At 49.3% G+C, this 27619-nt stretch overlaps 7 protein-coding genes across 8 annotated transcripts; 2 read left to right on the top strand and 5 right to left on the bottom strand.

The window, feature by feature from the left end:
• The first annotated feature begins 3537 nt into the window (after positions 1-3537).
• LOC112896909 (transmembrane 9 superfamily member 12-like) lies at positions 3538-7035 on the top strand. Of its 2 annotated transcripts, none has more exons than XM_025965030.1 (2): positions 3538-3654; positions 4603-7035. In XM_025965030.1, the coding sequence occupies exon 2, from the start codon at positions 4638-4640 to the stop codon at positions 6621-6623; it is 1986 nt and encodes a 661-aa protein (XP_025820815.1). In that variant the 5' UTR covers positions 3538-3654; positions 4603-4637; the 3' UTR covers positions 6624-7035. The 2 variants fall into 2 exon arrangements, with proteins under 2 accessions (XP_025820815.1, XP_025820817.1); XM_025965032.1 differs by having other exon boundaries at positions 3545-3654; positions 4609-7035.
• Positions 7036-7309: 274 nt separating this feature from the next.
• LOC112896469 (protein RAFTIN 1A-like) lies at positions 7310-8764 on the bottom strand. Its single transcript, XM_025964441.1, has 3 exons — positions 8668-8764; positions 8451-8556; positions 7310-8334 (listed from the first exon to the last, which is right to left on the bottom strand). The coding sequence occupies exons 1-3, from the start codon at positions 8719-8721 to the stop codon at positions 7442-7444; spliced, it is 1053 nt and encodes a 350-aa protein (XP_025820226.1). The 5' UTR covers positions 8722-8764; the 3' UTR covers positions 7310-7441.
• A 719-nt stretch (positions 8765-9483) lies between these two features.
• On the top strand, positions 9484-10796 carry LOC112896470. The gene is made up of 2 exons (XM_025964442.1): positions 9484-10238; positions 10477-10796. The coding sequence occupies exon 1, from the start codon at positions 9511-9513 to the stop codon at positions 10216-10218; it is 708 nt and encodes a 235-aa protein (XP_025820227.1). The 5' UTR covers positions 9484-9510; the 3' UTR covers positions 10219-10238; positions 10477-10796.
• Positions 10797-12057: 1261 nt separating this feature from the next.
• LOC112897097 (nuclear transcription factor Y subunit C-6-like) lies at positions 12058-13110 on the bottom strand. The gene has a single exon (XM_025965296.1). It carries the CDS (start codon positions 13007-13009, stop codon positions 12380-12382), a length of 630 nt encoding a protein of 209 aa, XP_025821081.1. The 5' UTR covers positions 13010-13110; the 3' UTR covers positions 12058-12379.
• A 5386-nt stretch (positions 13111-18496) lies between these two features.
• On the bottom strand, positions 18497-19741 carry LOC112898321. Its single transcript, XM_025966666.1, has one exon. It carries the CDS (start codon positions 19739-19741, stop codon positions 18497-18499), a length of 1245 nt encoding a protein of 414 aa, XP_025822451.1.
• A 256-nt stretch (positions 19742-19997) lies between these two features.
• LOC112897213 (probable galacturonosyltransferase 4) lies at positions 19998-23780 on the bottom strand. The gene is made up of 8 exons (XM_025965458.1): positions 23527-23780; positions 23386-23426; positions 23247-23291; positions 22787-23152; positions 21957-22228; positions 21463-21820; positions 20739-21314; positions 19998-20473 (listed from the first exon to the last, which is right to left on the bottom strand). Exons 1-8 carry the CDS (start codon positions 23663-23665, stop codon positions 20198-20200), a joined length of 2073 nt encoding a protein of 690 aa, XP_025821243.1. The 5' UTR covers positions 23666-23780; the 3' UTR covers positions 19998-20197.
• Positions 23781-25672: 1892 nt separating this feature from the next.
• LOC112898516 lies at positions 25673-26624 on the bottom strand. Its single transcript, XM_025966857.1, has one exon. It carries the CDS (start codon positions 26373-26375, stop codon positions 25845-25847), a length of 531 nt encoding a protein of 176 aa, XP_025822642.1. The 5' UTR covers positions 26376-26624; the 3' UTR covers positions 25673-25844.
• Positions 26625-27619: the final 995 nt, after the last annotated feature.

Here is a 27619-nt window from a genome sequence, read left to right as displayed (position 1 = left end):
GGAATGAGTTCAGGGTTCTGTAATTGCATACCGGCTTAACTCGCCGCAACGGGATTTATAGTCCGTCCCCTTGCATGGCCTCAGGCCCAACAATAAGAATCAGACACTCGCGCTCACTTGGTTCCCCTGGTACATAACACTCTCTCCCCCTTGAAATCCAGTTTGCCCCCAAACTAGAGCAGTAGAGAAGCGGCGGCGCAGATCGTGCAAACTCTCCCAAGTGGTCATGGCCGTCGGCAGATCTTGCTACTAAACCAGCACCTGAGCATGTTCAGAACAGCCATACCGCACAGATCGCCGATCGACGAAAGCCACCGGCATAACAACCAACTCCGAATCAGATGGAATTGCCGACAGATCATTGCTGACCTGAGAATAAGGAGGAATGTGTCTCTTCAGCTGTGACACAGGGACGACCAGATGTATCTTGCAATCTTGTGGAAGATTCAGACGATATGCCTCTTTCCCCACCTTTTGCAACACACTGAAAGGGCCGAAGAAGCGAAAAGACAACTTCTGACTCACCCTGGTTGACACACTCGACTGGATGTATGGTTGGAGTTTCAAATACACGAGATCCCCCACTTCAAACGATCTCTCAGAGCGGCCATTGTCCGCCTGAGCCTTCATGCGCTATTGGGCTCTAGTCAACTGCTGCTGAATGAGGTTGGTCAGCAATTCCCTATCCTACAACCATTGCTTCAATTCTGGTACAGAACTAGCTGACAGATTCTGTATGCCAAAGTGTCTCGGTTTGTGACCATAAAGGACCTCAAAAGGTGAATGCTGCAGAGCTGAATGGAATGAGGTGTTATACCAAAACTCAGCTATAGGTAACCACTTGGACCACTGTTTAGGGCAGGAATGAACTGTGCACCTAAGGAAAGCTTCCAAACACTGATTAAGTCTCTCGGTTTGCCCATCTGTTTGAAGGTGATAGGAGGAACTCATCATCAGTTGTGTATCTGACAGTTTGAAAAGCTCTTGCCACAGGTGACTTGTGAATATCTTGTCCCTGTCAGAAATAATAAATTCAGGTAGACCGATGTGATCCATGAAGGCTCGGGCCACTTGTAGAGCTGAGAAAGGATGAGCCAATGCAATGAAATGGCCATACTTGGTGAATTTATCAACCACCACCATGATCACATCTTTTTTGTTGGAAACTGGCAACCCTTCAATAAAGTCCATGCTAACAGTAGTCCAGGGAGCCACTGGTACTGCTAGGGGATGCAACAGACCGGGTACCTTAATGTGTTCAGCTTGCTGACATACTGAATATTTCTGAATGTAGGTTCTGATAGCTTCCTTCATCTTAGGCCAGGCAAATAGTGATTTAATTCTGTAGTAGGTAGCATGAAAACCACTATGGCCGCCAATGCCACTACCGTGTAGGGCTTGTATGACATGCTGCTGTGCCAAAGGGTTGTTGCCCACCCAAACCCTTCCATGAAATCTTAATATTCCATCGTTGAGAGAAAATCCCTTACTGTTGGGAGAGGCAACAGCTAACTCAGTCAATAACTGCGTCTGAGTCTTCCTCATAACCTTGTATCAGATTATCTTGCCAGGCAGGTGTGCAGGATGAAATAGCTAGCACAGTAGGTGATGTAGGGCACCTGGATAGTGCACATCAGCAGCAGCATTTGTCACCCCTTTCTTGTAAACAATCTTGAATTGTAAATCCATAAGCTTGAGTAGAGCTTTATGCTGGAGCTTTGTGTGCACCCTTTGTTCAGTCAGATATAACAAACTTTTATGGTGTGTCCTGATGGTGAACTCTCTTACTTGTAAGTAAGGGCGCCACTTCTCTACTGACATGAGTATTGCCATACACTCTTTCTCATAAGTGGATAAAGCCTGATTCTTAGCACACAAAGGCTTGCTGGCTTGCTTAAGTAAGCTATAGGATGTCCCTCGTGCATTAGAACAGCTCCCAACCCATAATCACAGGCATCTGTTTCAAGGATAAATGGCTTGGTGAAATTAGGTATTGTCAGCACAGGAGCTTCCACCATAGCTTTCTTCAGAAGTAAAAAATGCTTCTTCTGTGGATGAAGACCACATAAATGGAGTGCCCTTCTTCAGCAGTAAAGTCAATGGTCGAGTAATCATACCATAGTGTCTTATGAATTTTCTGTAATAACCAGTTAATCCCCAAAATCCTCTTAGCTCCTTCAGATTGGTTGGCCACTGTTGAATGCTGTTACTTTAGATGGCTCAGTAGAAACTCCTTTAGCAGAAATGCAGTGACCCCAATACTCAATCTCATGTTTGGCAAAGGAACACTTAAAGAATTTGATGAAGAAGTGGTGCTGTTGTATGATATCAAACACTTGTATCAGCAGTTCCACATGTGATGCTAGAGTTGGAGAATAGACAAGAATATCATCCATAAACACCAAAACACCCTTCCTCAGCAGTGGCTCAAATATCTGATTCATGATGCTCTGAAAAGTTGCAGGGGCATTGGTAAGCCCAAATGGCATTACCAAGAATTCATAGAGGCCATTGTGCGTTCTAAATGCAGTTTTGTGCTCCTCTCCAGCTTTCAGCCAGTTTGGAGAACCATTTTGCCCCAGCCAGTTCGTCAATGAGTTACTCCACAGTAGGTAAAGGGTGCTTGTTTTTCACTATGATACTATTCAAGTGTCTGTAGTCAACACAGAAACGCCATGTTCCATCTTTTTTCTTAACTAGTAAGACAGGTGAGGCATAGGGGGGCTTTGCTGAATCTGATGGTTCCTTGTCTCAGCATCTCAAACAATTGTTTCTCAATTTCAGTTTTCTGAGCTAGAGCATACCTATAGGATCTGACATTCACAGGCTGTGCTCCAGGGATTAGTGGGATAATGTGGTCACACTGTCTTGCAGGTGGAAGAGAGGAGGGCTCCTGAAATAGGTGGTTGTCGTTGGATAGCACAGACTTGATTTCAGGCAGTTCACTCTCAATGTTGGGCTCAGAAACTGAACAAACTAATTGATCGTCAGACCAGGCAGAATCTTGGGTCTTCTGTATTTTCAGCTCGTCCATGGAGGTCGACATCAGGGTCTCGAACTTGCTCGGCTTCCGCGGCGCTAGGACGAACCGGCCGGAATCGAGAAAAATTTTTGGTGGAATTTGTGGTGGATAGGCTCTACATTCCAATTATTACGTTCCTTTTGGGGTAGGATTCACCAGAGGGGCAAATCAGAGAGGGAATCGAAGATGAAAAGAGCAGAATGGGGAAGAATAGGAAGAATAGGGCAGAGGAGGGGGAAGCTCAGGCAATAAGTTTAAGTTTCTGTTACTGCATACCGACTTAACTCACCGCAACAAGATTTATAGTCCATTCCATTATATGATCTCAGGCCCAACAATAAGAATCAGACACTCGTGATCACTTGGTTCCTCGGGACATAACAAGGACATGCCGAAAGCAGCAGAGAATCAGATCCACATCCACCAGAGCAGAGAGAGAGGCACCAGCCGGCCCAGGCCCATCACCAAGAAGATTTTGGATGCGCCACCCCAGCCCCGGATGGGCCCCACCCCACCAACGACAGCGCCTGCGCCTGCGCATCCCCTCCCCTTCCCACCTCACCTCCCCGTGCCCTCCGACGCCACGCCCGTCTCCCAGCCACCCTCCCGCTTCCGCACGCCCGGCGCGCCAGGTACGCTTCCTCCCCTCGCGCTTTCGTTCTAGAACCTTCTCGGCCCGCCCGCCGCCCGCCGTCCCTTCCTCTCGGGGCTCGGCCGTAGGAGCTGCGCGGTGGTGCGGTTTAATCTACCGGTTCTGGCTCTCGCGCGGTTGCTTGCTGTAGATCTCTGCGTTCGTTTAGACAGATCCTCGAGCTTCTGGACAAATTAGGCAGCGCTGCTTCGTTCGTGGCGCGGGGGTTGCTGGGGATTCTTGCGGGAAGAGGAGGCCAGGAGGGTTGGTGGTTCAGTTGAGCGGGGTTTCGTGCGGGTCGGTAGCTTGTGAAACTGGCGGTTTGGTGTTGGATGAATTCTGCGGAAGGTTACTTCAGATTCCCAGAGGGATGGTTGCACCTGTATTAGGCCCGCCCTCGTTCGGGTATTGAACTTGTTCTATGCGCTCACTGCTTTATGGCACTATACCTTGCTTGCTTAGTGGTTTGCAGTCACATAGTGCCTCAATTTCTGGCATACCTTACATTTTTCGGCTTGTTAGAAACTTAGGATAGGACTTAAAAATGGCATGCCTGTTCGTTTGCTGGCTAACTAGTGCCTAGTTAGGTTTTTGCATGAAGTTTTGCAATGTCTTAGCTGCTGACAAGTGCCTCAGCATGTATACCTGTTGGACATGTTACTGCAGAATTTGCATATTCTTGTGTGTACAAATTGCTGTGCTAGTTTGGCTCTATGTTTTATGCAGGCTGTCCAGTTTCAACCTTGCAGAAAATATTAATGTTCTAGATTTTTCTGGGAGTAGAGGGGTTTTGCGATACCCTACGCAAGAAAGTTATGTACTAGATTTCTGCAATTGCATTATAAGTTCAGTTCAGTTCAGTTCTGTTCTGTCCAAACGATGGCGTTTGAGGTACCATGGTTTGGGAGAATATTCAGTCTACTGATCTATATAACATTTTCATTTTCAGTTACAGGTTGGCTCGCGCATGTTCTAGGTGTTCAGATGGCTGGGGCGCCGCACAATTCCTGTTTTATGGCTCCACTGTTATGGATTGTGCTGTTACTGCTGGTCTCACCAGGCAATGCATTCTACTTGCCTGGCAGCTACATGCACACATACTCCCAAGGCGAGTCAATATCTGCCAAGGTGAACTCGCTCACGTCCATTGAGACAGAGATGCCTTTCAATTACTACAGCCTGCCGTACTGCCGCCCCCAGGGTGGCATCAAGAAGAGCGCCGAGAATCTGGGTGAGCTGCTGATGGGTGACCAGATCGACAACTCGCCCTACCGGTTCCATGTGAATGTTAATGAATCCCTCTTCCTCTGCACCACAAAAGGGCTTAATGATAATGATGCAAAGCTCCTTAAGCAGCGCGCCCGCGATCTTTACCAGGTCAACATGATGCTGGACAATCTGCCTGTCATGCGTTTCACTGAGCAGAATGGTGTCACGGTACAGTGGACTGGCTTCCCTGTTGGTTACTCTCCAGCTGGTAGCTCAGAGGATTATATCATCAACCATTTGAAGTTTAAGGTCTTGGTCCATGAGTATGAGGGCAGCAATGTGGAAATCATTGGCACTGGAGAAGAAGGATCTGGTGTCATCTCAGAGATAGACAAGAAGGGGATGTCTGGATATCAGATTGTTGGATTTCAGGTTACACCTTGCAGTGTGAAACGTAATGCTGAGGATTTCTCTAAGCTTAACATGTATGACAGCATTGACCCGGTGGACTGCCCTGTGGAGCTTAAGAAGGCCCAAGTGATCAGGCAACAGGAGAGGATTACATTCACTTATGACGTCGAGTTTGTGAAGAGTGATATCAGGTGGCCATCTAGGTGGGATGCTTATCTGAAGATGGAGGCTGGATCTAAGGTCCACTGGTTCTCTATAATGAACTCCCTCATGGTGATCTTGTTCTTGGCTGGAATCGTCTTTGTTATATTCCTCAGAACTGTCAGGAGGGACCTGACCAGGTATGAAGAGCTTGACAAGGAAGCACAAGCACAGATGAATGAGGAACTATCTGGGTGGAAGCTTGTAGTAGGAGATGTATTCAGAGAGCCAACTTGCTCCAAGCTGTTATGCATAATGATCGGTGATGGGGTTCAGATTTTGGGCATGGCAATCGTAACAATCGTTTTTGCCACACTTGGGTTCATGTCTCCAGCCTCAAGAGGAATGCTGCTTACTGGGATGATTGTTCTCTATCTTTTCCTTGGTATTGCAGCTGGTTATGTCAGTGTTCGGTTCTGGAGGACTATTAAGGGCACATCTGAAGGTTGGAGATCAGTGTCCTGGTTGACTGCCTGCTTTTTCCCTGGTGTCATGTTCACAGTCCTGACTGTCTTAAACTTTGTGTTGTGGAAAAGCGAGAGCACTGGGGCTTTACCTATCTCACTATTTTTCACCCTTCTGGCTCTATGGTTCTGCATTTCTGTACCGTTGACTCTTGTTGGTGGCTTTCTCGGTACAAGAGCAGAGCAAATAGAATTCCCTGTTAGAACCAATCAGATCCCTAGAGAGATCCCTGCAAGGAAGTATCCATCATGGCTTCTTGTCCTTGGTGCAGGGACGCTACCATTTGGAACCCTGTTTATTGAGCTCTTCTTCATTCTATCGAGCATCTGGCTTGGAAGGTTTTACTATGTGTTTGGCTTCCTGCTAATTGTCCTGCTGCTGCTTGTTGTTGTCTGCGCTGAGGTGTCCGTTGTCCTAACATACATGAATCTCTGTGTGGAGGACTGGAGGTGGTGGTGGAAGGCTTTCTTCGCCTCAGGTTCTGTTGCTCTCTACGTGTTCCTCTACTCCATCAACTACTTGGTCTTTGACCTCAGAAGCCTGAGCGGACCTGTCTCTGCAATGCTTTATGTCGGCTATTCATTCCTCATGGCATTTGCAATCATGCTAGCAACTGGAACCATTGGCTTTTTGACATCGTTCGCCTTCGTGCACTACCTCTTCTCATCAGTAAAGATTGATTGATGTATTCCACGGACTTCAGATTCGTACACAAGTGTGCATGCCACGCATTGTTCACCCTGAGATATGCACAGTTACCAGTTGAGGTGAATTTTGATCAACTAGAGATGTTTCAGTTGCAAGTAGATGGAGTGCAGTACCCCCCGCTAGATGCGGTATCCTTTTCCAGTTCCTTGAGTTGTAACTGCTACACTCAATCTAGATATTACAATTTGGCTTGTAACGGTTTGGGTGCAAATGTGCAATGAGCATACGTTTACTCAGTGTGTGTTCCACAAATTGTATTCGAGTGGAAATGGCATGCTTGCTGGCTTGCTGCATGTTTTGAACAATTAGTGAAAATTGCTTAGTACTGTAGCTTGTAAGTGCTTGATCAACTTTAAATACGATTGAAGTTCTACTGGTATTTGCTATCTATGTTCAGATTGAGATGATGATCACTTAATGGCACATTGCCATATTTGCTACAATAGATCTACTGAAGGACTGGTTTGGATGATGTGATTTTACGATCACGTATAATGGGAAACCATTCTTTTGTAACAATCATTTGTGGTTCCTTTGCCTATTCAGTTTCAGTTCTTTGTCAATAGTGTCACACGTTTACGAATATGCAGATTATAGTGTGGTACTGTGTTCCTGGCTTAGCAGTAGGGTAATATGAAGTGTTCATGTAAACACAAAGCACAATTAGTCCTTTTATTGCAGACTAGTGACCAGGAACCGCAGAGGTACAGGAGGAGACTAGGTGGCATGAACAACACCACATAAATAGATACCGCATCAATCAGAAATGCTACGGAAGAATGGTGCTCCGCTCCTTAAGCCGGCGAGCGCTTCACGCTCTTGGCCCAGATTATGTGCCCGTACGGCATGAGGTGGCAGATCGGCGCGCCGCCGGGCTTGGTGCCGAGGAGCTTGAAGGAGACGTGCTCCGGGTTCCACCGCGACGTGTCGGTGTGGCAGACGGTGGCCACGGTGACCGCGCCCTCGCGGGCGCCCTCCATCTCCACCATGTACGCCCTGGCCGGGCCGGTGCTGTGGCACCGGTACACGGTGTACGGGTACGCCTCGTCGTGGCACGCCACGAAGCTGGCGCCGTCGACGGGGCGCACGGCGCGGACGGTGTACTGCTGCAGCGGCGCGCCGGCGCGGGGCAGCGTGGAGGTCACCGCCCGGACGCGGCGCGTGCGGAGCGCCTCCATGGCGCGCTCGACCAGGGCCTCCAGCGACGTGGCGCAGAACTTGGCCTCCCCGGCGAGCGGGGGCGACTCGCACGTGCGCAGTGTCTCCGCCATGGCGGCGGCCTGGGCGGTGCCCGGGGCGACGCCGAGCAGCGCGAGGATGGACGGCAGCGCCGGCGTCGTGAACGGGATGGCGTCCGCGACGTGGCGCGGCAGGAAGCCGAGCGCGGCGGGCGCCGCGGCCGGGAAGCGGAACCGCAGGCGCTCGCCCACGCGCACCGCCTCCTCGTGGAAGAACACCGTCGTCGTCGTGGCCGCCTCCCCGCGGCCCGCGTGGTGATGCTCGCCGGGCGCCGCCTCGCCGCCCTCGCTCGGCGCCTTGTAGTCGTAGCCGTACGGCGCCGACGAGGGTTTGTAGTCGTAGCCGTACGGCGCCGACGAGCGCTCGTAGTTCTGGTAATCGAACGGAAGGTTCGGTGCACCCGCGCCATCTGCCTCGGCTTCGCTTACGAAGTTGTTGCCTGCAGTCCCTGCACCATCCACGAGACCATGACCATGAACCGTGCACGTTCCCTTCACTTCAGGCGCGCATCCGTGTCTGATGCCGGCGGTCAGGTAAAATCAACGGAAGGAGAGGATAACCGACCGGGGCGGAGGAGCTGGAGAACGGCGTCCGGCACGGCGGAGCTCGGCAGGACGGCGCGCCAGAAAACCCCGGCCGTCGACGGCACCGCATGGGTCAGCTGTCCAGCCTGAACCAGAGGAGAAGAGACCCGTCATTCTTTCTAGTCATGTGTTTGAACTATATGACCAGGCAGATGATTAAAGCGCGTGCATTGACCAGTGGATTCCCCTGTCATTACCGCTAGCAGGGTGGCGGCGGCGGCGGCGAGGAGAACGGCTGCGAAGCGCGCCATGGATCCGGAAGCGGAGTCGAGCTACGTCCCCCGTTCTTGTGAGGTAACAAGGCGGCCCGGCAGGCGGATACTTATAGACGGTCTATCGCGAGGCCGGGAATCACCTGCCCTTGTTGCCCGGCACCTGCACGACGGCCTGCCAGCGTTCGAGATGCCAGCGGTGCTCGCCGTGGAGGTTGACGATGACAGATAACGGAGCGGCCACGAGATGCCCGGCGCGGCGTGTTGCCGGGTGCCGATGCGTTTGATGAGGGCCCGCCGGAGAATATTATCCTGGCCGTGACATCCGCCGTGCCCGCAGCATCGTGGTGTCGCCGGGGGTCATCCGCCGCGCACGCCGAGCGCGTCGTCGGATGCTGGTGACGCGCGCTTGATATCCTCCTCTGTCCTCTCGAATCTGCAGCGCTCGAGTTTTGGGCCATTTGTTTTGGACATGGGCCTGCTGCTGCGCTTTGTGGCCCAGCTCCTCAGGCCCTTTGCGATCCGACGAAAGTTCCAGGCCCGCACAGGATCTGACCGTTGCCTGCCTCCTCCCTCGCAAAAGCGCTCGGCCACCCGACCGTTGGACGCAGCACAATCCTCCTTGCCTTAAGCCGCAGCGCCGCGCCGCGCGCAACCACCCAACCCAGAGATCATCGTGCTTCGACCCTCGCCTTACCATCTCTGCTTCCCTTTCCCGACTCCAATCTCACATCGAACTCAGATCTTTCCCCAAGAGATCGTCTCTTTCCCTGTTTCCTCCCCACAAAGATCCGTTCTCGGACAAGAAGCCAAGAAACCTTTGCTGTCATGGCGGAGCCGGCCAAGAACGACGCCCACATCGTGGAGATCCCGGTGTCCGTCGACGGGGGCGAGGCGGAGGCAGCCGGGTCCCTTGAGAAGGCGGCGGCGGGCGGAGCCCACCCGCTCGGGGAGATCGCGACGAGCGCGGGGCACCTGCTCCTGCTCAAGCTGTGGCAGCGGGAGGAGGACCGCCTGGGCCGCCGCGCGTGCGCGCTGGAGGCGCGCATGGACGCGGCACGACGGGACGCCTTCTACCTCTGCGCGGCGTTCCTCGCCTTCCACGGCCTCTCACTCGCGGTCCTCTTCGCCGCGTCCGTGGCCGCCTCCGCCTCCTCGGCCGCAGCCGGCCCGGCGAGCGCCGCGTGCAGGAGGTGGTGGGCGCCGTCGTCGCTGTCCCTGGCGGCCTCCCTCGCCCTCGCCGCGGCCGTGCAGCTCCGGGTCTGCGCCTACTGGCGCGCCGCGGCGCGGCTGCGCCGGGAGCGCGGCGACGCGCGCGCGCTGGCCCGCGCCGTGCAGGAGCTGCGCATGAAGGGCGCCGCGTTCGACCTGTCCAAGGAGCCGCAGTACGGGGTGACGAGGGCCAAGTGCGCCAGCGTCGAGGGCACCGGCGCGTGGGCGCCGCTCCGGTGGTGCCAGCAGAACGTCGTCACAGCCTGCCTGCTCGCCGTCGCGGCCGCGGCGTTGCCCTCCGGCAAGTTCATCCTCTGCGCATAGGATGGACGCCGAAGTGCTGAGTGAGTTCTGAATCTACCCAGTCTGTTCCGATTTCCATTCCTTTTTAAGTTGCAAGTTCGATTGCTGTCAAGTTTTCGTCAAATTTTAAAGGAAAATTCAAGAACGTAGTGACAGAGAGGCGAGAACTTTTAGTTAGCATGACGCGTTTTGTGCAATTCAGTGCTAGTAAATTTTGGAATCGAGCTGTACATGAACGAAATGTTGTTCTTGACGCAGTTCTGCCTGCTTGCTTTGCAGGATCGCCGGCTTCTTCGGCAGATCTGGGACAACGGAAGAGGGGAACTGCAGAGTGTTCGTCGCTGCATCGGGGACAGATCACTGCTTGTGCTCCCATGCAGAAGAGACCGAGCCGAGGGAGATGATGATAACATCGTAGATTGTTTTCCCCTGCCCTGAAATGATGAAAGGGCACATTCTTTGTAGTCATTTTTACGGTAGCTGGAGCTTCAGTTGGTATTCTGGCATGAGAACGCTTAGTGTCTTGTTGGGCCTTCTAGCATGGAAATTTTATGCATTTTCGGCCCATTCAAATACATACCCCAGTGATCTTGCCTGCATATGCCCCCCTTGTTCAGGGTTCTCAGTTCTCACACTTTAAACCACAAATTAAATCGGCTACACTTTCTACGAGCCTTAGCTTATGACAAACATGCCCTAGTGCCTCAAAACTTCTATAAGCCTTAGCTTATGACAAAAAAATGTACTCTTTTCTAGATGCAGAAATTCCATGACAGCATCACATTTTACCATCCTCCATTAGTGCTGCACAAAAAATTGCTGCAAGCCAAGTACCTGGATTTAAATATGTATTACAAATCAATGGAGCAGCAGCACCAAGTACATGGGTTTAAGGCGTTTGAAAATGAAATTTCTATGCTCTGATAATCGTTCAACAATCTGAAAGTGCAATCAATTAGATTAAACAGCTCTGACAGTGAGAGGTACCACGTGAACGGTCGAATGCTAGTGCTAGTCATGATTACTCCATAAATAAGCAACTAAAACAATTGCGTGTTTGTTTGCAGCACATGCTTAGCTTAAGATGCGCACAAGTTACAAAACCAACTTGAGCAAAATAAAAATACCCCCCACCCCCCATTTCAGCACACCAAATCCAGTGTAGCAGTATATATTCAGAGTAATACATAGAGCCAAAGTAAACCATGGATATTGGAAGCTTGGAGTATTCAGTAGGAAAATGTTTTACAAAATGGTTACTGGCTATACAGTGAACGGTTACCCAAATAAACTATCAGGAACCGTTGGTTATTTGTTCAGAAACAAGTCATTTCATCCAAATACCCTGAAGAATCAGAGAGACATCAACTTAAAAAATAAGTATGAACAGAATCACCCATAAACCTACAGGAAATGTTGGGAAGTTTGCTTCCCAAAGGCAAATGCTGGACATTTTTTAAAAAAACAAATGCTGGAGCTTGCATAACAGCCGTTGCAAGGAGCACTGCAAGGTCCACAAAGAACAGCATGTCCCTACTCTGGAAATTTGGCAAAGAACACTGGCCTGAGAAACAGGACATACGTTCATACATTCATATTCTGAAAATTCCGTAAACAACACTTTCCTGAAGTTGTGCCAACTGCCAAGAGGAAACATGACATCCGTTATGCACCGCGAAACAACCAAATGATTGTACTTGATCAGCTTGAAATTACACTAAACACTGCTGGGCTACAACTGACAGACATTGCATTTCTAACCTATAAGGGGGAAAGATCTGAAGAACATAATAGGTCAATGCAATCATAACTTTAGGATATAGTAATAAAACATTTCACGGCAGTTGGAGTTGGACACGATGAAGCATAACAATAATCAGAGAGTGGCACACGATTAATAATTATGGAAGGAGTATCAGTTACGCACGCATGAACCATCACCATCACACAGCCTCCCTCAGTCCCTCTCTCAATTATGATAACTCATCTCTCCCAAATCTGAAATCAAATAACTTGGAGTACTCAAGAGGGGGCACATCAGATGATCATCACGCCATCTTAGAGTTATTAGGCGGCAACAACAGAACAGGGGGAACAAGAGCGCACTCTCAGTAATAATTTACTAAAACTCGCAAGGCTCGACCGAAGCTAAGATTAAAGGGAGATAAGGAATGGAAATCGGTTACTGCGGCTGGACGTAGTAGTAGCCCATGGGGTCGGCGGCGGGCATGCCGGCGGTGGGGTGCGGGATCCCGGCCCCCATGCCGGCGGCCGCGGCGGCCTCGGCGTCCTTGGCCTCGTCCCGCGGCACGATGTCGACGAGGAAGTCGAAGACCTCGGTGCGCGCGACGGCGGCGGCGATGTCGGACTTCTGCAGCGTGCGGCGCTTGTTCTCCTCGGCGTGCGCCCAGCCGCGGTGCGTGAGCTCGAGGATGAACATCTCGCAGGCGCGGGCGAAGACGACGGGCGCCTCGGCGGCGATCATGCGGACGTCCTCGTCCGCCTTCATGATCTTCTTGATGCGCGCCAGGGGCAGGTTGTGGTTCTTGAAGTCGGTGGTGGCCTCGACCTCGCGGAACTGCTCCGCCCAGAACAGGTTCAGCTGCTGCTGCGCCGCGGGGCCCAGCTGCTGCTGCTGCGCCGCCGCGGCGGAGGGGTGCGGAGGGGGCGGCGGCGGCGGCGGCGGGTAGAGCGCGGCCGCCGGCGCGTGGGCGTAGGGCCCCGCGGCGTAGGCGGCGCCGGGCGGCGGAGGGTACGCGACGGGCGCGCCCATGACGGGGGCCGGCGGCGGGGTGTTGGATTTGGGCTCCATTCCTAGGGTTTCGGGGGTGGGGGGAGTGAGGGAGTGGCGGATTGGGTGGAGGTGGCCTGGCTCCGCCGATGCCGGGGGGAAGGGGAGGAGGGGAGAGGGAGGTGATGGGCGTCGCTGTCCGGATAAATAATTCTCGAGTTTAATTAATTAAGGACTTGCTTTCGCGAACAGCGCAGCCCAGCGCGGCGGCGGAGTGGTCGCCGGTGGGTGCGCGGCTTGCGTGTGGCGCAGGCAGACACGTGCACGATATACATACTCCTCGTGACTTTTCCCAGTTCTCTGCTTACTCCCCATCCTAAATTATTAATTATTTTAACTTTTCTTGATATTAAGCAGTACATATTTTCTGAGAAAACAAAGCTTGTCTATATAACTTTATTCTGTCGTTGCTAAGAGTGACATTGAATATACAGTGTTGAGTAAATGGAATTATTGTTTTACATACGAAGCTGATTTTATTCTCAGGGCTTGTATATATATATCTATATAATTTTGAGTAAATGGATGAAAAAAATCTTCCGAATGTATAATATTGTTTAATTATCTTATAGGTGGTCATAGCATTTGATACGAGATAAATAGGATTTAGAGAATTATTTGGTGAAGTAAACTTTTAATAATGCAAGTGTGGAACGGCTTTCAATTTGTAGAATTTTATCTAGATGCACACATGTCTTCTCTCTTCCTAACTCTAGGGCAGTAGTGCTATATCATTAGATATGCTTATGTGGCATCATATTTAGTGACACTCAAAATAGACTAAGATAGAGTATGAAAAATAGGGATGAAGTTGGATGAAGACAAATCAGTTGAAGGTATTGGTCCTTTCGAGTGCCTTGATCTTTGACAAAATATTTTAGTTGGACAGCTCACAAAATAGACTAAGGCAGAGGTTGGTGTTTTCAGGGTGATGGTATGTTTAGAAGAAGGTTTTAAGGGACGGATTGACTTGGCAGTCAAAAGGATATATGAAGGTATGGTAAGGTGGTATCAACACGGCTAGTCATAACACGGTGCAAGATGGGGTAAGAGCGATAGCTGTACAGTTAGCATTGGCGGTGGTGGTAGTCGTCGTCGAGGCCGGTGAAGGGTGGGGAACAATGGAGCGTGATGAGGAATGAATTTAGGCTATGTTTGGATCCAAGGGCAAATGGCAAAAGGGTAAATGGTAAAATTTTTGCTCCTGTCACATCAGATGTTTGGACGCTAATTAGAAGTATTAAATATAGTTTAATTAAAAAACTAATTACATAGATGAGGACTAAATGACGAGATGAATCTATTAAGCCTAATTAATCCATAATTAGCAAAATTACGGTAGCATTTGCCCTTTTGCACTTTGGGGTGTTTGGATCCAAAAGTGCAAAAAAAGTGCAAAAGAGCAAAAGTTTTGCTCTTTCTCTTTCTCTTTCCGTTGGATCCAAACAGACCCTTAGCGCGGGATTGATCCTCCGATGAAAATGAACGATGAGTATAGTTGGTTGTAAAAAAAATCATGTAAGTGAAATATAGCATCTCTCTCGTTCAAGGCTAAGGTTGAAGCTACCGACGTATAAAATCAACTTATTATCCACCAAACAGAAAACTACTACCTCTGTCTATTTTTTTAAAAAATTAAGTCAAACTTTTTGAACACTGACGATAGATGATAAAAAACCATAAAAATTGATAATATAAAAATAATATTAGTTGATTTATAATAAAATCAACTATCACAATATGTAATTGTTTCATTTAAAATTACTTTTTTTGAAGATATTTTTGATAAAAGTGAAAATATTTGATTTTAATTAGATTTAAAAATTACTATATTTTAGAACGAGCATGCTTAACATCCGTCGCAGCAAGAGAAAAACAAGGCTCCATGAATGCGAGGGCTTCAAATCTGGTGAACACCGGTAGCTAGCCAATGCTGGCGACCAAGCCGCAGATGCCGTTGACGACGGGAAGCAGCGCGGGGCCCAAGGAGCCGCCGGAGAGCACGGCGGCGACGCACTCCTCGCCGACCCCGGCGAGCACGCGGCAGCAGTCCGCGCTGAGGCGCACGGTCTTGAAGACGAGCGTCTCGAGGACGTCGCGCGCGCAGGGGAGGGACGCCTCCAGGACGGACTGCGAGCAGGCGGCCGCGGCCGTCGGCACGATCGGGGGCGGCAGGCTGGACTCCCGGGGCAGGAGCAGCTGGCGCGCGCGCGCAGGCGCCTCCGCTGGGGCGCCCGTCGTGGCGGCCGCCGCCGCTGCCGCCGCGGCGTGCGCAACGGCGAGGACGAGGAGGACGCCGCGGCAGTAGGGCGACGGACCGTTCGTCATCGCCGCGGTAGCTGTGCCGACGCGCTGCTTTCTTGGACGAGGGCCGCAGGAGGGAACGGCTCACCATTTGTAGAAGCGAGGGAGATCGATGGATCATGGATGGAGCAGCGTTAAATCTTTCATTCTTGGAATTAAACCGCAGCGTGAGCGTTTAGTTGCTGATAACTCGACATTGATTCAGCCGCGGTTTCAGAAGGCTTGCTTGGAGCAAGAATTCAGGACATTCAGATGAATATATCCAATAACGTTTCACAATTTTTCAGGTAAACTGTCCAAGCAATTTGCTATTGGGACTTCTGCAAAATTTACAGGCAAGGAGAATGATCAACGAGGCTAATCCCAGCATAAATTTCATAAATATTTTATGCGCATTAAATACAATAATATGTCAACATTTGCGATGACACGACAAGATAATTATGAATAAAGAGAGGAAAGTAGTTAGTGTATACACTATTTCCAATTTCCAAGACTATAAATTTTTTTAAAACTTTCATTGGCAGCTATAAACTTTCATTTTATGCAAAAATTGCATCCAATCATATGCCTTACAATTAAATGATATGATTAGTCTATAAAATCATGAAATAAAACTTTGCATTGGTGATCTTATTTCATTCGCGAACTTAAATGTACTTAGAGGCTGCACTGGGATGTAGCCTCCTCGGCTCCTGCGATGATCAATCTTGTAAACACTCAACGGCTCCGTGGTCTCGACGTAGGCGAACGTCCGAAGGTAGGAGCCGTTCTTGAAGTAAGCCGCCGCCGCCGCCGGCTCCCCGATCCGCACGGACCGCACCTCGCCGCGCATCCTGTGCGCGTACACGTGCTTCTGCTCCCACCCCTTGGACGCCACGGTCAGGACGTTCGTGAAAGCTGACGAACGTCCACGCGAGGCTGGCCCTGGCCGTCGCGGTGCCGCGCTACGAGCCGGGGGCGTCGAGGTGTGGGTCCTGGACGGCGGCGGCGGGGAGTGGCCGCGGTGGAGCCGGAGGTACAGCCTCTTCGAGACCGGCCGGATCCTCATGAGGCCACACCTGACGCACGGCGAGTACGTCTTGAGCACGTTGTGGGACGGGAGCCGGCTGTACCGGCGCAAGGTGGGCGGCTGCACGGACGGCGACGACGGGCCGTCGGAGGCGGCAGAGCTCCTCATGAGCGAGGTACCTGGCGGCGGGCTCGTGACTTTTGCCTACGCCGAGACTCAGGAGCCATTGCCGACTGTTCGCGGATGAAAGAACCGGCTGTCATCGCCGAGACCTGCTGGCCAGTCGCGGCGCGGCGCAATCCCCTCCCGGAGGAGAGGACACAGGCACACAGCAGTACAGCACACCCCCAAAAAAGTAAAATACAATTACAAACTTGAGTTCAGCCTGTCAATATTCAGCTTGATAGTTGATACTATCTGTTCCCAAGCTCAGCACCTTGAATAATCCTAATATTATCAATTATCACTCCCCTAAAATAAATAAAAATAACATAAAAACTGCCCTATAGAAACAGTAAAAAAATTTCTTTTAAAAATGCTTATGTTCATTTTTATGAGGGATAGTTTGGACGTTCAAGTTCACGCTTTGGCCAACAATTAATCCAACAATATGAGCCGTATCTAAAAGCACTTACTAACAATTACGATTTCCCTTCAAAAACAATTAGACTTCATAACGTGAACTTTTATGATTTCTGTAACAGGCTCAGTTGGCTGCTAAAATGCTGGGAAGAAGCTCATCAATACATTTGGGTTGTCGTCAGCAGGCTTTCTTTTCCTTTTATGATTTCTGTAATCCTTTTTGGCTGTGTGTTTTGTTGGCTCTTTGGGCCGTTTGCCGTAAGACTGATGAGTTGCCTGGGAATCTTAGCTATATTCACCCTAGGAGTCCTAGTCTGAATCAGGTTAGGGCCTCCCCTTAGCCCCCCCCCCCCTCCTGTTTCTGAACAATCCGGTATTTCCATTCTGCTAATGGAAATGGGGCTTTCCTCGTGTAAAAAAACTATTAAGGGAGCAAATTGCGATCAAAGATTTGATGGCAATTGCGACGAATCAATAATAAACTACAAGGCGAAATTCTTGATTCGTTGCACGATTCGTCGCAATTGTAACGCAGAGGCGCAAATCTTCATCAGTTAAGAAGCTTGTGGGTTGTAAACACTCAAGGGCTCCTTGATCTTGATGTAGGCGAACATGCCGCACACGCAGCCGCCGCCAAATAGGTCGGACACAGCCACCCCTAGCGTCTTCTCTCTGACACCGCCACCTCTGGTGTGCTCTCCTTGATCCGCACTGACCGCACCTCGCCGCCGCACCACCTCCCCGGAAAAAGTCTACATAACCCTATAACTATTCATGGTGGACTGCTTCACCCTCAAATTATAAAAATCGGATATTCTGCCTCCTGAGCTTTCCAAAACCGGTCAAATAACCCCCAAATGATTTCGGACGATGGTTTTGCTACAGTGGCACGATTTTATCTTTTTCTTTTTTATTTATTTTCGCTGAATCTTTGAAAAAATATAGTAAATCACAGAAAAATTATAAAATATAAAATCCAATTTTGTTGGACTCTACATGAGTAGATCTACACAGTGAATATATAATATGGTATTATTTAGTATAAAGTTTTTGCTGTAGCTTTAGATCTATGCTTTTCTATAATTAATTGGAATAATTCATAACTGCAGCTTCTATGGTACAATTGTGGTGAATTTTTTATGATGCGAAAATTATTGTATGCTTGAATTTTGGTAAAAATTTCATACTCATTGGAGCATGTATAACTTAGTTATAGATTTATTTAGATTTATGCTTGTTAAATCTATGCTTCGAATCTATGCTTTATCTATAACTAGGTTATACATGATCCAATGAGTATGAAATTTTTACTACAATTCAAGCATATAATAATTTATCAACCATAAAAATTTCACCACAATTGGACCATAGCTGCAGCTATGAATTATTTCAATTAATTAAAAAAGCATAGATATAAAGCTACAGCAAAAACTTTGTACTAAAGAATACTATATTATATCTTAATTATTTAGATCTACTCACGTAGAGTTCAATAATTCTATTTTATGATTTTTTATATAATTTACTATGATTTTTTAAAGATTCAGCGGAAATAAATATAAAAAAGACAAAATTGTGCCAGTAAAACACCCGTCCAAACCACTTGAAGATTATTTAATCGGTTTTGGAAAATTTAGGGGTAGAATATTTGATTTTATTGATTTTATAGTTTTAAGATGAAGTAGCCCACCATAAATAATTGCATAAATAGTTGATGGTTTATGTATATTTTTTCCACACATCCCCGTGCTCCCCAGCCTGTGCTCGAACACCTGCCCCCCTTTTCCGGTGACGACGTAGTCGCCGTGCGCGAAGTGCGGACGCGCTGTCAGGTGCCGCAGCCCGTCGTTCAGCTGCACCCCGCGCCGGCGGCTCCACCCCTGCCGATCTAGGACCCAGACGTCGACCTTCTCCGGCGTCACCCAGAGGTCGCTGGAGGAGACGAGGCCCAGCCGCCCGTGCACCTCCGCCAGGTGCCAGCTGTAGCGCCGCCTGGGCTGCGCCGGCAGCGCCCTGGTGGACGTGACCCGCTCCTCCCTGACGTCGAACGACACGACGCGCTCGGCGCCCTTGGTTAGCCAGTACGCCACGCCGTCGACGCTGACGACGCCGGCGTCGAGACAGCAGCTCGCGCCGGGGGTCGGCGCATCGCACCACGACCGCGGCACCGCCGCCGCCTTCCCCAGCGCGAACACCTGCGCCGCGTTGAACCCGCCGCTCCGATCGAGGTAGCACGGGAGGTGCACGACCTTGTACTGCTCCGTCATCGGCTCGTACGCGAAGGTGTAGGCATCGTGCCAGCTCGACATCTGCATCCCCCACCACACCCACTGCGCGGAGCCCGGCAGCGGCGGGAGCGTCAGCGCCTCGCCGGTTGCCGGGTTGAGCAGGGAGATGGCGCCGCCGGGCCTGGTGTTGTCGCACAGGCACCGCAGCCTGTTGCAGGTGCCGAGCATCATCGTGTCGAACGCGTCGACGCCCTTCCACCATCTCTTCGGGTGGCGGTGGAGGACCGCCGGGGGGACCGTCTGGCTCCTCCACAGCTCTCTGCCGCGCCCTCCCGCGGCGGTGTCGCCGATGACGAACGCGGAGGCCGACACTTCCCTCAGCCCCTCGTAGTTCTGGAAGAAGACGAGCGCCAGGGGCTGGCTCCACCGCTCCGGCGCCGGCGTCCGCTCGTGGATGACGTCGCGCCAGTGCCGGCACACGATGCGGCGCCGCCACCGCCTGGTCGCCGGGAGGAGCAGCAGGATCTCCACGAAGACGTCCGTAGGGAGGTTCCAGCCCTCGTCCACAACCGCGGCTGTAGCTTCGTCGCGGTCGCCAGGCGCCGCCCCTGCTGCCGTCGCCGCCATTGCCTGTGCAGAGCTTGCCGCCCCTCGCTGATCTGGATCGGGCTCTCCCGCTTCCGGTGCACGAAGGGTGTGCGTGGCCGGGATGGCGGGACATACGCCGGGGGTCATAGCAAACTTGAGCGCCAAGGAGGCGAATACGGACGGATCGGGATCGACTCAATCTCTTTGATTTTGTTAGGAAAAAGAACAGATAAAAGCAGAGCTATATTGTTACCCCTACACAATACACCCCCGTGACTGCAGCATTACCGTCACTCCATTAGTAGGATTAGACCAAAAGGATCAGAACAGCTCAACATAACTCTATCAGATATCTTATTCTACAGCCTGCTATGACTTGTACTATGATTTATGGCCGTGACACCTGACCAACGAAAATAGGCTATCTACATCACTTATTATACATCGATACAAAAAAAAAATAGAGAACTACTCTACAGCGCTAGAAGCAACATCTCACGGGTTTATGTTGCACTCGCGTAGACAAACATTATCAAAATTTACATACTTGGACCAGAATTGGCGGTATACTGGCAGCCCAATCTCAAGCCAAGGTTTTCGATTCCCGTTGTAGTGTATAGCTGCTGCGCGCTCGATATCCCTTTGGTTGACGTTCGGCTTGTACCCGAGACCCAAGAGATGCCATGAGCGATCCAGGGGGAATGTGTGGTTCCAGAATGTGACAAGACCAGCAGGAAGTGTTCCTAACTTCCACAATTGCCTGTTTGCGTTCTGCAGAAATGAGATTCCATGTCCTAAGCAAATACGATAAGATAAGAAACTAATACAAGATTAAGCAATGCCAAAATCAAATTTCTGGTTACCCGTGTGTGTATAAAAATAGTCGTCCTTATGTTAAATACTTTAAAATAAGGGTTAAGTAGCAAAATAAAGCAAGCCAGCAGCCATAGCCACTATTGATCATTTGCAAGCACTTACAGCAACAAGAATTTTGCGACGAACTTTATTGGTAACTGATAAGCTTATGAATACTCACCAGATTCTGCCAGTAGTGGTAGACACCAGTAATATTCTGCTTCCTCCATTCAGACAAATCGAACATGTTCATGCCGTATGCCCAGCCGCAGGCACGACGATCAAACTTCTTAGCGATTAGAGGATTTGAGAAGTTAAGGTACCTATCAAACCTATGGAAAGTCTCTCCACAGGTATGGACAGCGCCGTTAACTTTGCCCTTGAGATCTATAGACCAAAGATAACTTAAATCCTTCTGGACTACAATATCATCGTCAAGAAATAGAACCTTGCTAAGCTTCGGGAAGATCTCAGGAAGATAAAACCTCAGATGGTTGAGAATGGACAGGTACTTGGGATTCTGGAACTTCGGATTTTTACCCAGCTTATCCTGATTGGTATTGAAGTAGTAGTTGATCATGAAATGGGACTCCAGCTGCTTCAGAACTGGACTGTAGCTCGAATTTAGCCATGTAAAGTCTGCAATGTTCTGGACCTGGACAGCAGTTTCTCCAATGGGATTTGCCAAGAACCACATTCTCATTGCAGCATAATTGTGTTTGTCCGTCACGATATGGAAGACATGGCTTGCTGGATTCTGCATTGGATTTTTGTTAAAATGTTAGCACATGCCGACGTGGTACAAATGAAGTAACGTTGAATCTTACAATATATACAGCACTATATGTTGATTCGCAGAGATTCATAGCTGTAGTCACTACTCTCTCACATGTCAAATACTGTACCTTAGCATTTATAAGAGTTGAGTTCACAACCACTGCAGCTGCCAGTACATTATCTGAGAATAAGGCATAGTGCTGTAGCTTTGGATCTTCAAACCTTTCTTCATATGGAAACTGCTTTTTGTTGGTGCTGGAAGAATAGTACTCATTTGTAAGACGCAGTGCAAGACAATAGAGCCTTTTTGGAATAGCCTTAGCTGCTATTTGTGCTACATAGTTAGCCTTTTGCTTTTGAGCTTGAACTTGATCTTCAGTTGAATGAAGGGTTGCTAGTAGCTTATCAATAATAGCTGCACAGTTATCATGTACTTGTTTGATCTTTGCTAATGTCAACTCCATTGCTCTAATCTTTCCATGGACACTGTGTAAAAAATCAAATTGAAGTAAACAGGTAAGAGATGTTCACTTCTGATTGGAACCCAAACAACTAGGTATACACCATCATCATCATCGCAAATACCACGGTGAACTTTACAATACAACGAAGGAAAACGTACTTCTTTGGTAACCGCTTATCACTTGTTGCATCACCAAGTGCTTGTTGGATATCCCTCATCTTTCTTCGGAGATCTCTAACAAAAGCATGACGGCCTCTAGAAGGTAGGAGCCCAATATATGTTTTTGCTGTTCTTAATTGGTTCTTGATGACACGTATCATAGCATCTGGCTGACTTGTATGATGACTAGTACTACTGCTAACTGCCTTTGCATCAGGCTCTTTTGAGGTACCACCTCTAAATTGCTCAGATGATCTATCAGCAGAAATTTCCTGGAAAATTAAACCAGTAGCAACTAAATAACTACTTAGCCTTGAAAGAAAACAAGAGGGAAACTACCATGTTCAGACTGCACCAACTACAGCCTGCAGAACATCATAAAGTTGTGCACCTAAAGCAAGACATATAAGGTGCATTCGAAAGAATGATGTTACAGATAGTTTTACTAAACCTGAAGAATATACAGGGGAAAAGGTAAAACATCACCTCACTAGAGGGAAAACAGATGCAAGAACGAATTAATTATCAGCAGGATTCCACCAAGACAAAATTTGTCAACTATCGGGACCTAGCAGTGTTGCAATGGAATCCCGTGTATTCAACTATGCCGCTAGTGTAGCAAAAAAAGCTTACTGATTTTAGCCCTAGGATGATCTGCTCATTAGAAAATGGAAAAGGCATATCTTAAGATTTCTATATTGAATCCTACCTTACAAAATCTCATAGTTCAGAAATTTAATGCCTATATATATATGTAACTCTTAGGACATGAATTTGATCGGTTCGCAAGTTTATATTTTCCAATCAATCAATAGCTCACTCTCTTTTACCTTTTTCAATGAAGCATTAGCAGTGTCGTGCATTACAGCAGCTTTGTGGTGCATCGCTTCAACATCACTGGCATGGCCACTCTCTTTTCCCAACTGAGCAACACGATGATCGTGCTCTCTCTTAACTGCATCCTCTGACTCCATCCCCTGCATCTCTTCTCCATTCCACAGTACGTTATCCTTGCTGACCGTGGATTCACTTGATCTATCTGAACCACTTCTCCGATCAACATTTTGCCGACTAACTACACCCTGTCCCAATCGAGTCCCATGATCCACTGCAACAACCACGCCATCCTTGTCCCGGGCGCCGATGGCAGATGCAACCGTCTGTACAGGCTCTTTCACCACCGTACCGAATGTGTCCTGCAGAGCAGTTCGACACAGCGCCTTCAAATTCCAATCTTATACAACTGCAAATGGAAGCATCTATAATCTAAGCAGAGTACAATGAAATCACCTGCGCCAGCGCGTGTAGCCGCTTGCTCCTCTCATTCCGAGCGACCTACGAAAAGAAACACGTCGAGATCGCCGATTCAGTTCGTGTCCAGAAGCCTGATTGAAACAAACAGGTAGGGGGATGCCGAACGCGGCCGTACCGAGTTGGACGGATCACGGCGGAGCGCGCGCCTCCCGGTCACTGCGAGCACCGAGATCGCAAGCAATTTCGTCAGGGAGGACGCATAGGGGGCAGTGGGGATTGGGGAACGGGGGAGGGGGAGCGGATCAGGGAATCGTACGGAGGGGGCCGGAGAAGGGGGCGCCGCTGTAGAGCGCGAGGGGCGCGAGCACCGAGGCGAGGAGCAGAGCCAGCACCACGTCCTGGGGCCGGCACCTCCACCTCCGCCACCGGCACCGCCGCGCCGCGGGCACCGCCATGGCCGCCTTGGACGGGTGCTCGCCGGAGACGGCGCCCGCGCCGCGGCTTCAGTCCGCCGCCTCCGAAAGCGCTTCGTGCTCACTGCACAGGGCGTCAGGCGGAGTGAGAGGCCGCCACGTGTCACCGGGTGGGCGAGCGCGTGCGTTGTAGGGGAAGCGAGCGTGACATCCGTCCCAGTCCCACATCTGCTCCGTACAGGAAAGATCGAGAGGTTCAACTAACTAAACCGTGCACTAATTATCTTCGACTTAAGTTCAATAACGATTTAATACTACTTTCAAATTATTAGTCATTTTAAATTATTAGTCGTTTTAGTTTTTCTAAATTCATAAATTTTGTTATACACCTAAATGTAGTCATAATTTGGAACAGAGAGGTATCTAATAGTGATTTAGGCTACATAATCATCTGACTAACCAATATTTAGCCACATCATTTGCTGACTAATCTATGTCATATGTCTTAGTGCGAGTCTAGATTGATCAAATGATAAATCATCCAACTTTGTTTTAAGAATAAACCATCCTCCTCGCAAGAAAAAGAAGAATGAACCATCCAAATTATCTTGTGCTTCATTTGGTTTTCGCAGTTGAAATCAAGTGGTATATGTTTATATTCATTTGCAACAGTGACTTAAGTGTACTTTCTCCATTCCAAATTATAGTTCGTTTTGGCACATCAAGATATATAATTTTTTGTTACGTATGTAGATACAATGTATATATATTTAGATGTATAGTAAAATTTATATATTAAAATTTATCAAAATAATTTATAATTTGAAAAGGAAGTATCATTCATCGAGTAATAACAATTAGCCATCTTATGGCCACTTGGGTTGGTTACTTGGTCAGCATTGGCTGGGCCTTCGCTCCTCTGTAACGCGTGCTGGGCTGGCCCAACAGGCTTCACTCTTCCCCCAGAGCGACACCGGCGTTGGGTCCTATTGGTGGGCCCGCCACGTTTCCACGGCGGAGCTTCTGTGCAATTTTTAGCATTCGCGGCACTTTGTGCGGATTGTGTGAAGAAAAGGTAGGGCAGAACAGTTATCTATCGTCCAATATTCTCAGGCAAACTGGGGCAAAAACGATGGGAACTGATGCTGTGATCCGGCATGCGTTTGCATCATCCAGCTTGCACTTGCATGCATTGCATGAAGAGCTTAACCGACTCGATCAAATATGCATGGCAAAAAGTTTTTTAGCTGTATAAACCGTTGGTCGGAGGTTGCGGGGAAAACGTGGTGCTCCTCCCTGTTGTATGGTTTTTAAGCCCGGTTTCCACTCAAAAAACTGGACAAACACTTGCTCTCTTCGCTCAAATTATATATCGATTTAAAGAAATCTAGATACATCCATGCACGTATAGCGTATGTCTAGATACATAGTAAAATCTATGTACCTAGATTTACCAAAACGATCTATTATTTAGATGAGAGGTAGTATTTTCTTTATTTTTCTTCTTCTAATAAAACTTGTATCAAATCTTTTTCCGTCCTTTTGAGAAAAATAGCAATAAAAATCTTTGCCTTGGAAACTATCTGCCACCTACCTCGAAGCAAAATAAGAAAGGAAGATGTATGTAAGATCCGTCATTCGTTCACATTTAGCTAGCTATTTCAGAGCAGGGAGACTGAGACAAAAAGGTGAAAATCCTAGAACGGTTAGTAAAATGGCAAATAGTTTTGCAGGAATTTTCAATTTCCGAAATAGAGCAAACGGTTAATTTTGCTGAAATGGACAAGGCTAGTGCCAGCCCATGATGGCTAGTTCAACAGGGGCGTCACCAGATCACGCCAACTAATTCAGTGATTGATTTTCGTAGTGGTTATGATCCAGTGAGCTTTTCTCAAAATTTGTCGATTGCACACATCGATTAAAAAACATTCTTCCATTTCCCCCAAGTTTCTTGATACGCAGTAATTAGCAACCACAAACATTCTTAAATTCTTTTCCCATCTATCTCTCTATCTGGGACTATGGGGCTGTAAATAAAGCCCAGCCCTAGAAAACTAAAATTCTAAATTCGAAATTGTATCACAGAAAGCGAGGAAACAACAAAAACTATTGCTTTCTCGTTCAACTGTATCCGCGTCGCCATCTATCGCTTCTAGCATCCCTCCCTGTCCCTCACCGCCAGGTGGGGCCCGCGGCACCTGGCGACTCGGCACGTTGCCCGTCACGCGGCGGGCCTGGGCCCCTCGAGCACGGAGCGCCAGAGCGGGTCCACCTCGCCGTCGCCGGCCGCGGCGAGCCACGCGTCCACGTCGTCGAAGAGCGCCTGCTTGCTGGGCGGCGGGGAGAGGCGGTCGCCGGGCACCCCGATCGCCGCCGCGCCCCCGTCCACGAGCGACCGGTAGAACACGTCGCGGAGCTCCCACCCGGGGCCGCCGCCCACGGCGGACGCGGCCCCGTCGCCGAGCCCGCCGCCGCACTTCTGCCACGGGAGATCGAACACCCCCGCGGGGCGCTGCCACGCGCCCTCACCGCCGTCCGCCAGCGTGAGCGCCGCCGCGGCGGCGGCCGCCTCCTCGAACAAGGCCACCACCGCCGCGTCCTCCGCCTGCAGCCCCTTCGTCCTCCCCGGCGCCGGCGCCTCCTGCTCCCCCTCCCGCGCGCGCTTCCTGTCCCCCCGCCGATCCATGCGCGGCGCTAACGGCACATGCACCCACATTTCAATTTTCAGGCTCTCAGCTCCAGGAATCGCCATGATAGCCAAAAACCTTCCGATTCTCGGGCATGCATGCAAAGAACATCACACAAGAGCACATGCATTCGATTGTAACCCACCTGATCGGAGTAAGGATAGTTGGGCGGAGGCGGACGTCACCTCGGGTGTTCTTGGAGAGAGGGAGGAGGAGGCGGTGGTGGTTGGTGTATGTGCTGTGTGTCCAAGAGGCTGCGTGGAGCCGTGGATGGATGTGTGTATATATAGACGCCGTGGACTGGGCTGGATGAGAGGCCAAGGCTGATGGGCGAGCGTTATGCACGGCCTGCAGCCTGTATCAACTGGATCGGAGCAAACTACAGTATGGTTTTTAATGCAATCTTGTCAGCCTACCTTAGTATGTGATTTGTTAATATGCATGGATCGATAAGATTTCGAACTGGCAGAAGACTTGCTGATCTGTATTTGAAATTCGAAAATGAATTGGGGATGCCTAGGGTGGTTTCAATTGAATCGAAAGAATGTGTGCGAGAGAAAGGTATGATTTTGGAGGAATGTAGTTAATGCAATAAATAGTTTTTCATCACGCGGATACAGCTTTGTGCATCCTGGTTGATGCAACGGTCAGAATAATTTATATTGCGTATCTGGGGAAAATTCTGATTCTGGATATTAGTAAAAACTATACATAAATAGTATTTCGGTATCAAAAGGATCAAAAAAATACCTGTTGGCGGAGGAAAGCATACAGTATCGCATCTTGCCATCGTATCCGCATCGAGATCTGTTGGCATCATATCTGCATTGAGATCTGTGTTGTTCAAGCCCATCCGAGCGTTTACCAAGCTCGACTCCAAGATCCACATAGGAGCAGCATGGCGCTAGAGAGAATATCACATCATGACAAAGGAGTCATAAGATTCGAAGGGTGATGTTGGATTGACGACTCGAGGAGTCCATATAGGTGGAGGGAGAGGGTCGATGATGAGCAATCATCGTTACAATTGTGGCACTGGTAGCAAGTAGATCGACGACGAGCCTTTTAAATTGCCTTGATGTAGCTACACGATGTGATAATGGAGGCAAATTTAAAGGAAAGGTCGATGGCGAGCAACCACCCATTAGCAGGATCAGTCGCCGAGGAGCATGCTCAGTTCGTCTTGTGTGGCTACAAGAGATGACAATTGAGGCCAATTGGGAAGGAAGGTTGATGGCGATGAGTAGATGGCATGGTTTTAGCATAGATACTAGAATCGATCCATGATAAATTACCCAAATTGCCCCGG

Source organism: Panicum hallii, chromosome 6 (genome assembly GCF_002211085.1).
Source record: "Panicum hallii strain FIL2 chromosome 6, PHallii_v3.1, whole genome shotgun sequence".
NCBI classification, from domain to species: Eukaryota; Viridiplantae; Streptophyta; class Magnoliopsida; order Poales; family Poaceae; genus Panicum; species Panicum hallii.
This window is presented reverse-complemented; position numbering and strand designations above follow the sequence as displayed.

Coding starts and splice junctions, on each gene's coding strand:
- LOC112896470 (XM_025964442.1), top strand. CDS start 9,511: ATGGCGGAGCCGGCCAAGAACGACGCCCACATCGTGGAGATCCCGGTG.
- LOC112897097 (XM_025965296.1), bottom strand. CDS start 13,009: ATGGAGCCCAAATCCAACACCCCGCCGCCGGCCCCCGTCATGGGCGCG.
- LOC112896469 (XM_025964441.1), bottom strand. CDS start 8,721: ATGGCGCGCTTCGCAGCCGTTCTCCTCGCCGCCGCCGCCGCCACCCTG. Junction 8,557..8,667: donor CCGCCGCCACCCTGCTAGCG/GTAATGACAGGG, acceptor CCTCTGGTTCAG/GCTGGACAGCTGACCCATGC. Junction 8,335..8,450: donor TCTCCAGCTCCTCCGCCCCG/GTCGGTTATCCT, acceptor TGGATGGTGCAG/GGACTGCAGGCAACAACTTC.
- LOC112897213 (XM_025965458.1), bottom strand. CDS start 23,665: ATGGCGGTGCCCGCGGCGCGGCGGTGCCGGTGGCGGAGGTGGAGGTGC. Junction 23,292..23,385: donor GCCGTGATCCGTCCAACTCG/GTACGGCCGCGT, acceptor TTCTTTTCGTAG/GTCGCTCGGAATGAGAGGAG. Junction 21,821..21,956: donor GATAAGCGGTTACCAAAGAA/GTACGTTTTCCT, acceptor TTTTTTACACAG/TGTCCATGGAAAGATTAGAG.
- LOC112898321 (XM_025966666.1), bottom strand. CDS start 19,741: ATGGCGGCGACGGCAGCAGGGGCGGCGCCTGGCGACCGCGACGAAGCT.
- LOC112896909 (XM_025965030.1), top strand. CDS start 4,638: ATGGCTGGGGCGCCGCACAATTCCTGTTTTATGGCTCCACTGTTATGG.
- LOC112898516 (XM_025966857.1), bottom strand. CDS start 26,375: ATGGCGATTCCTGGAGCTGAGAGCCTGAAAATTGAAATGTGGGTGCAT.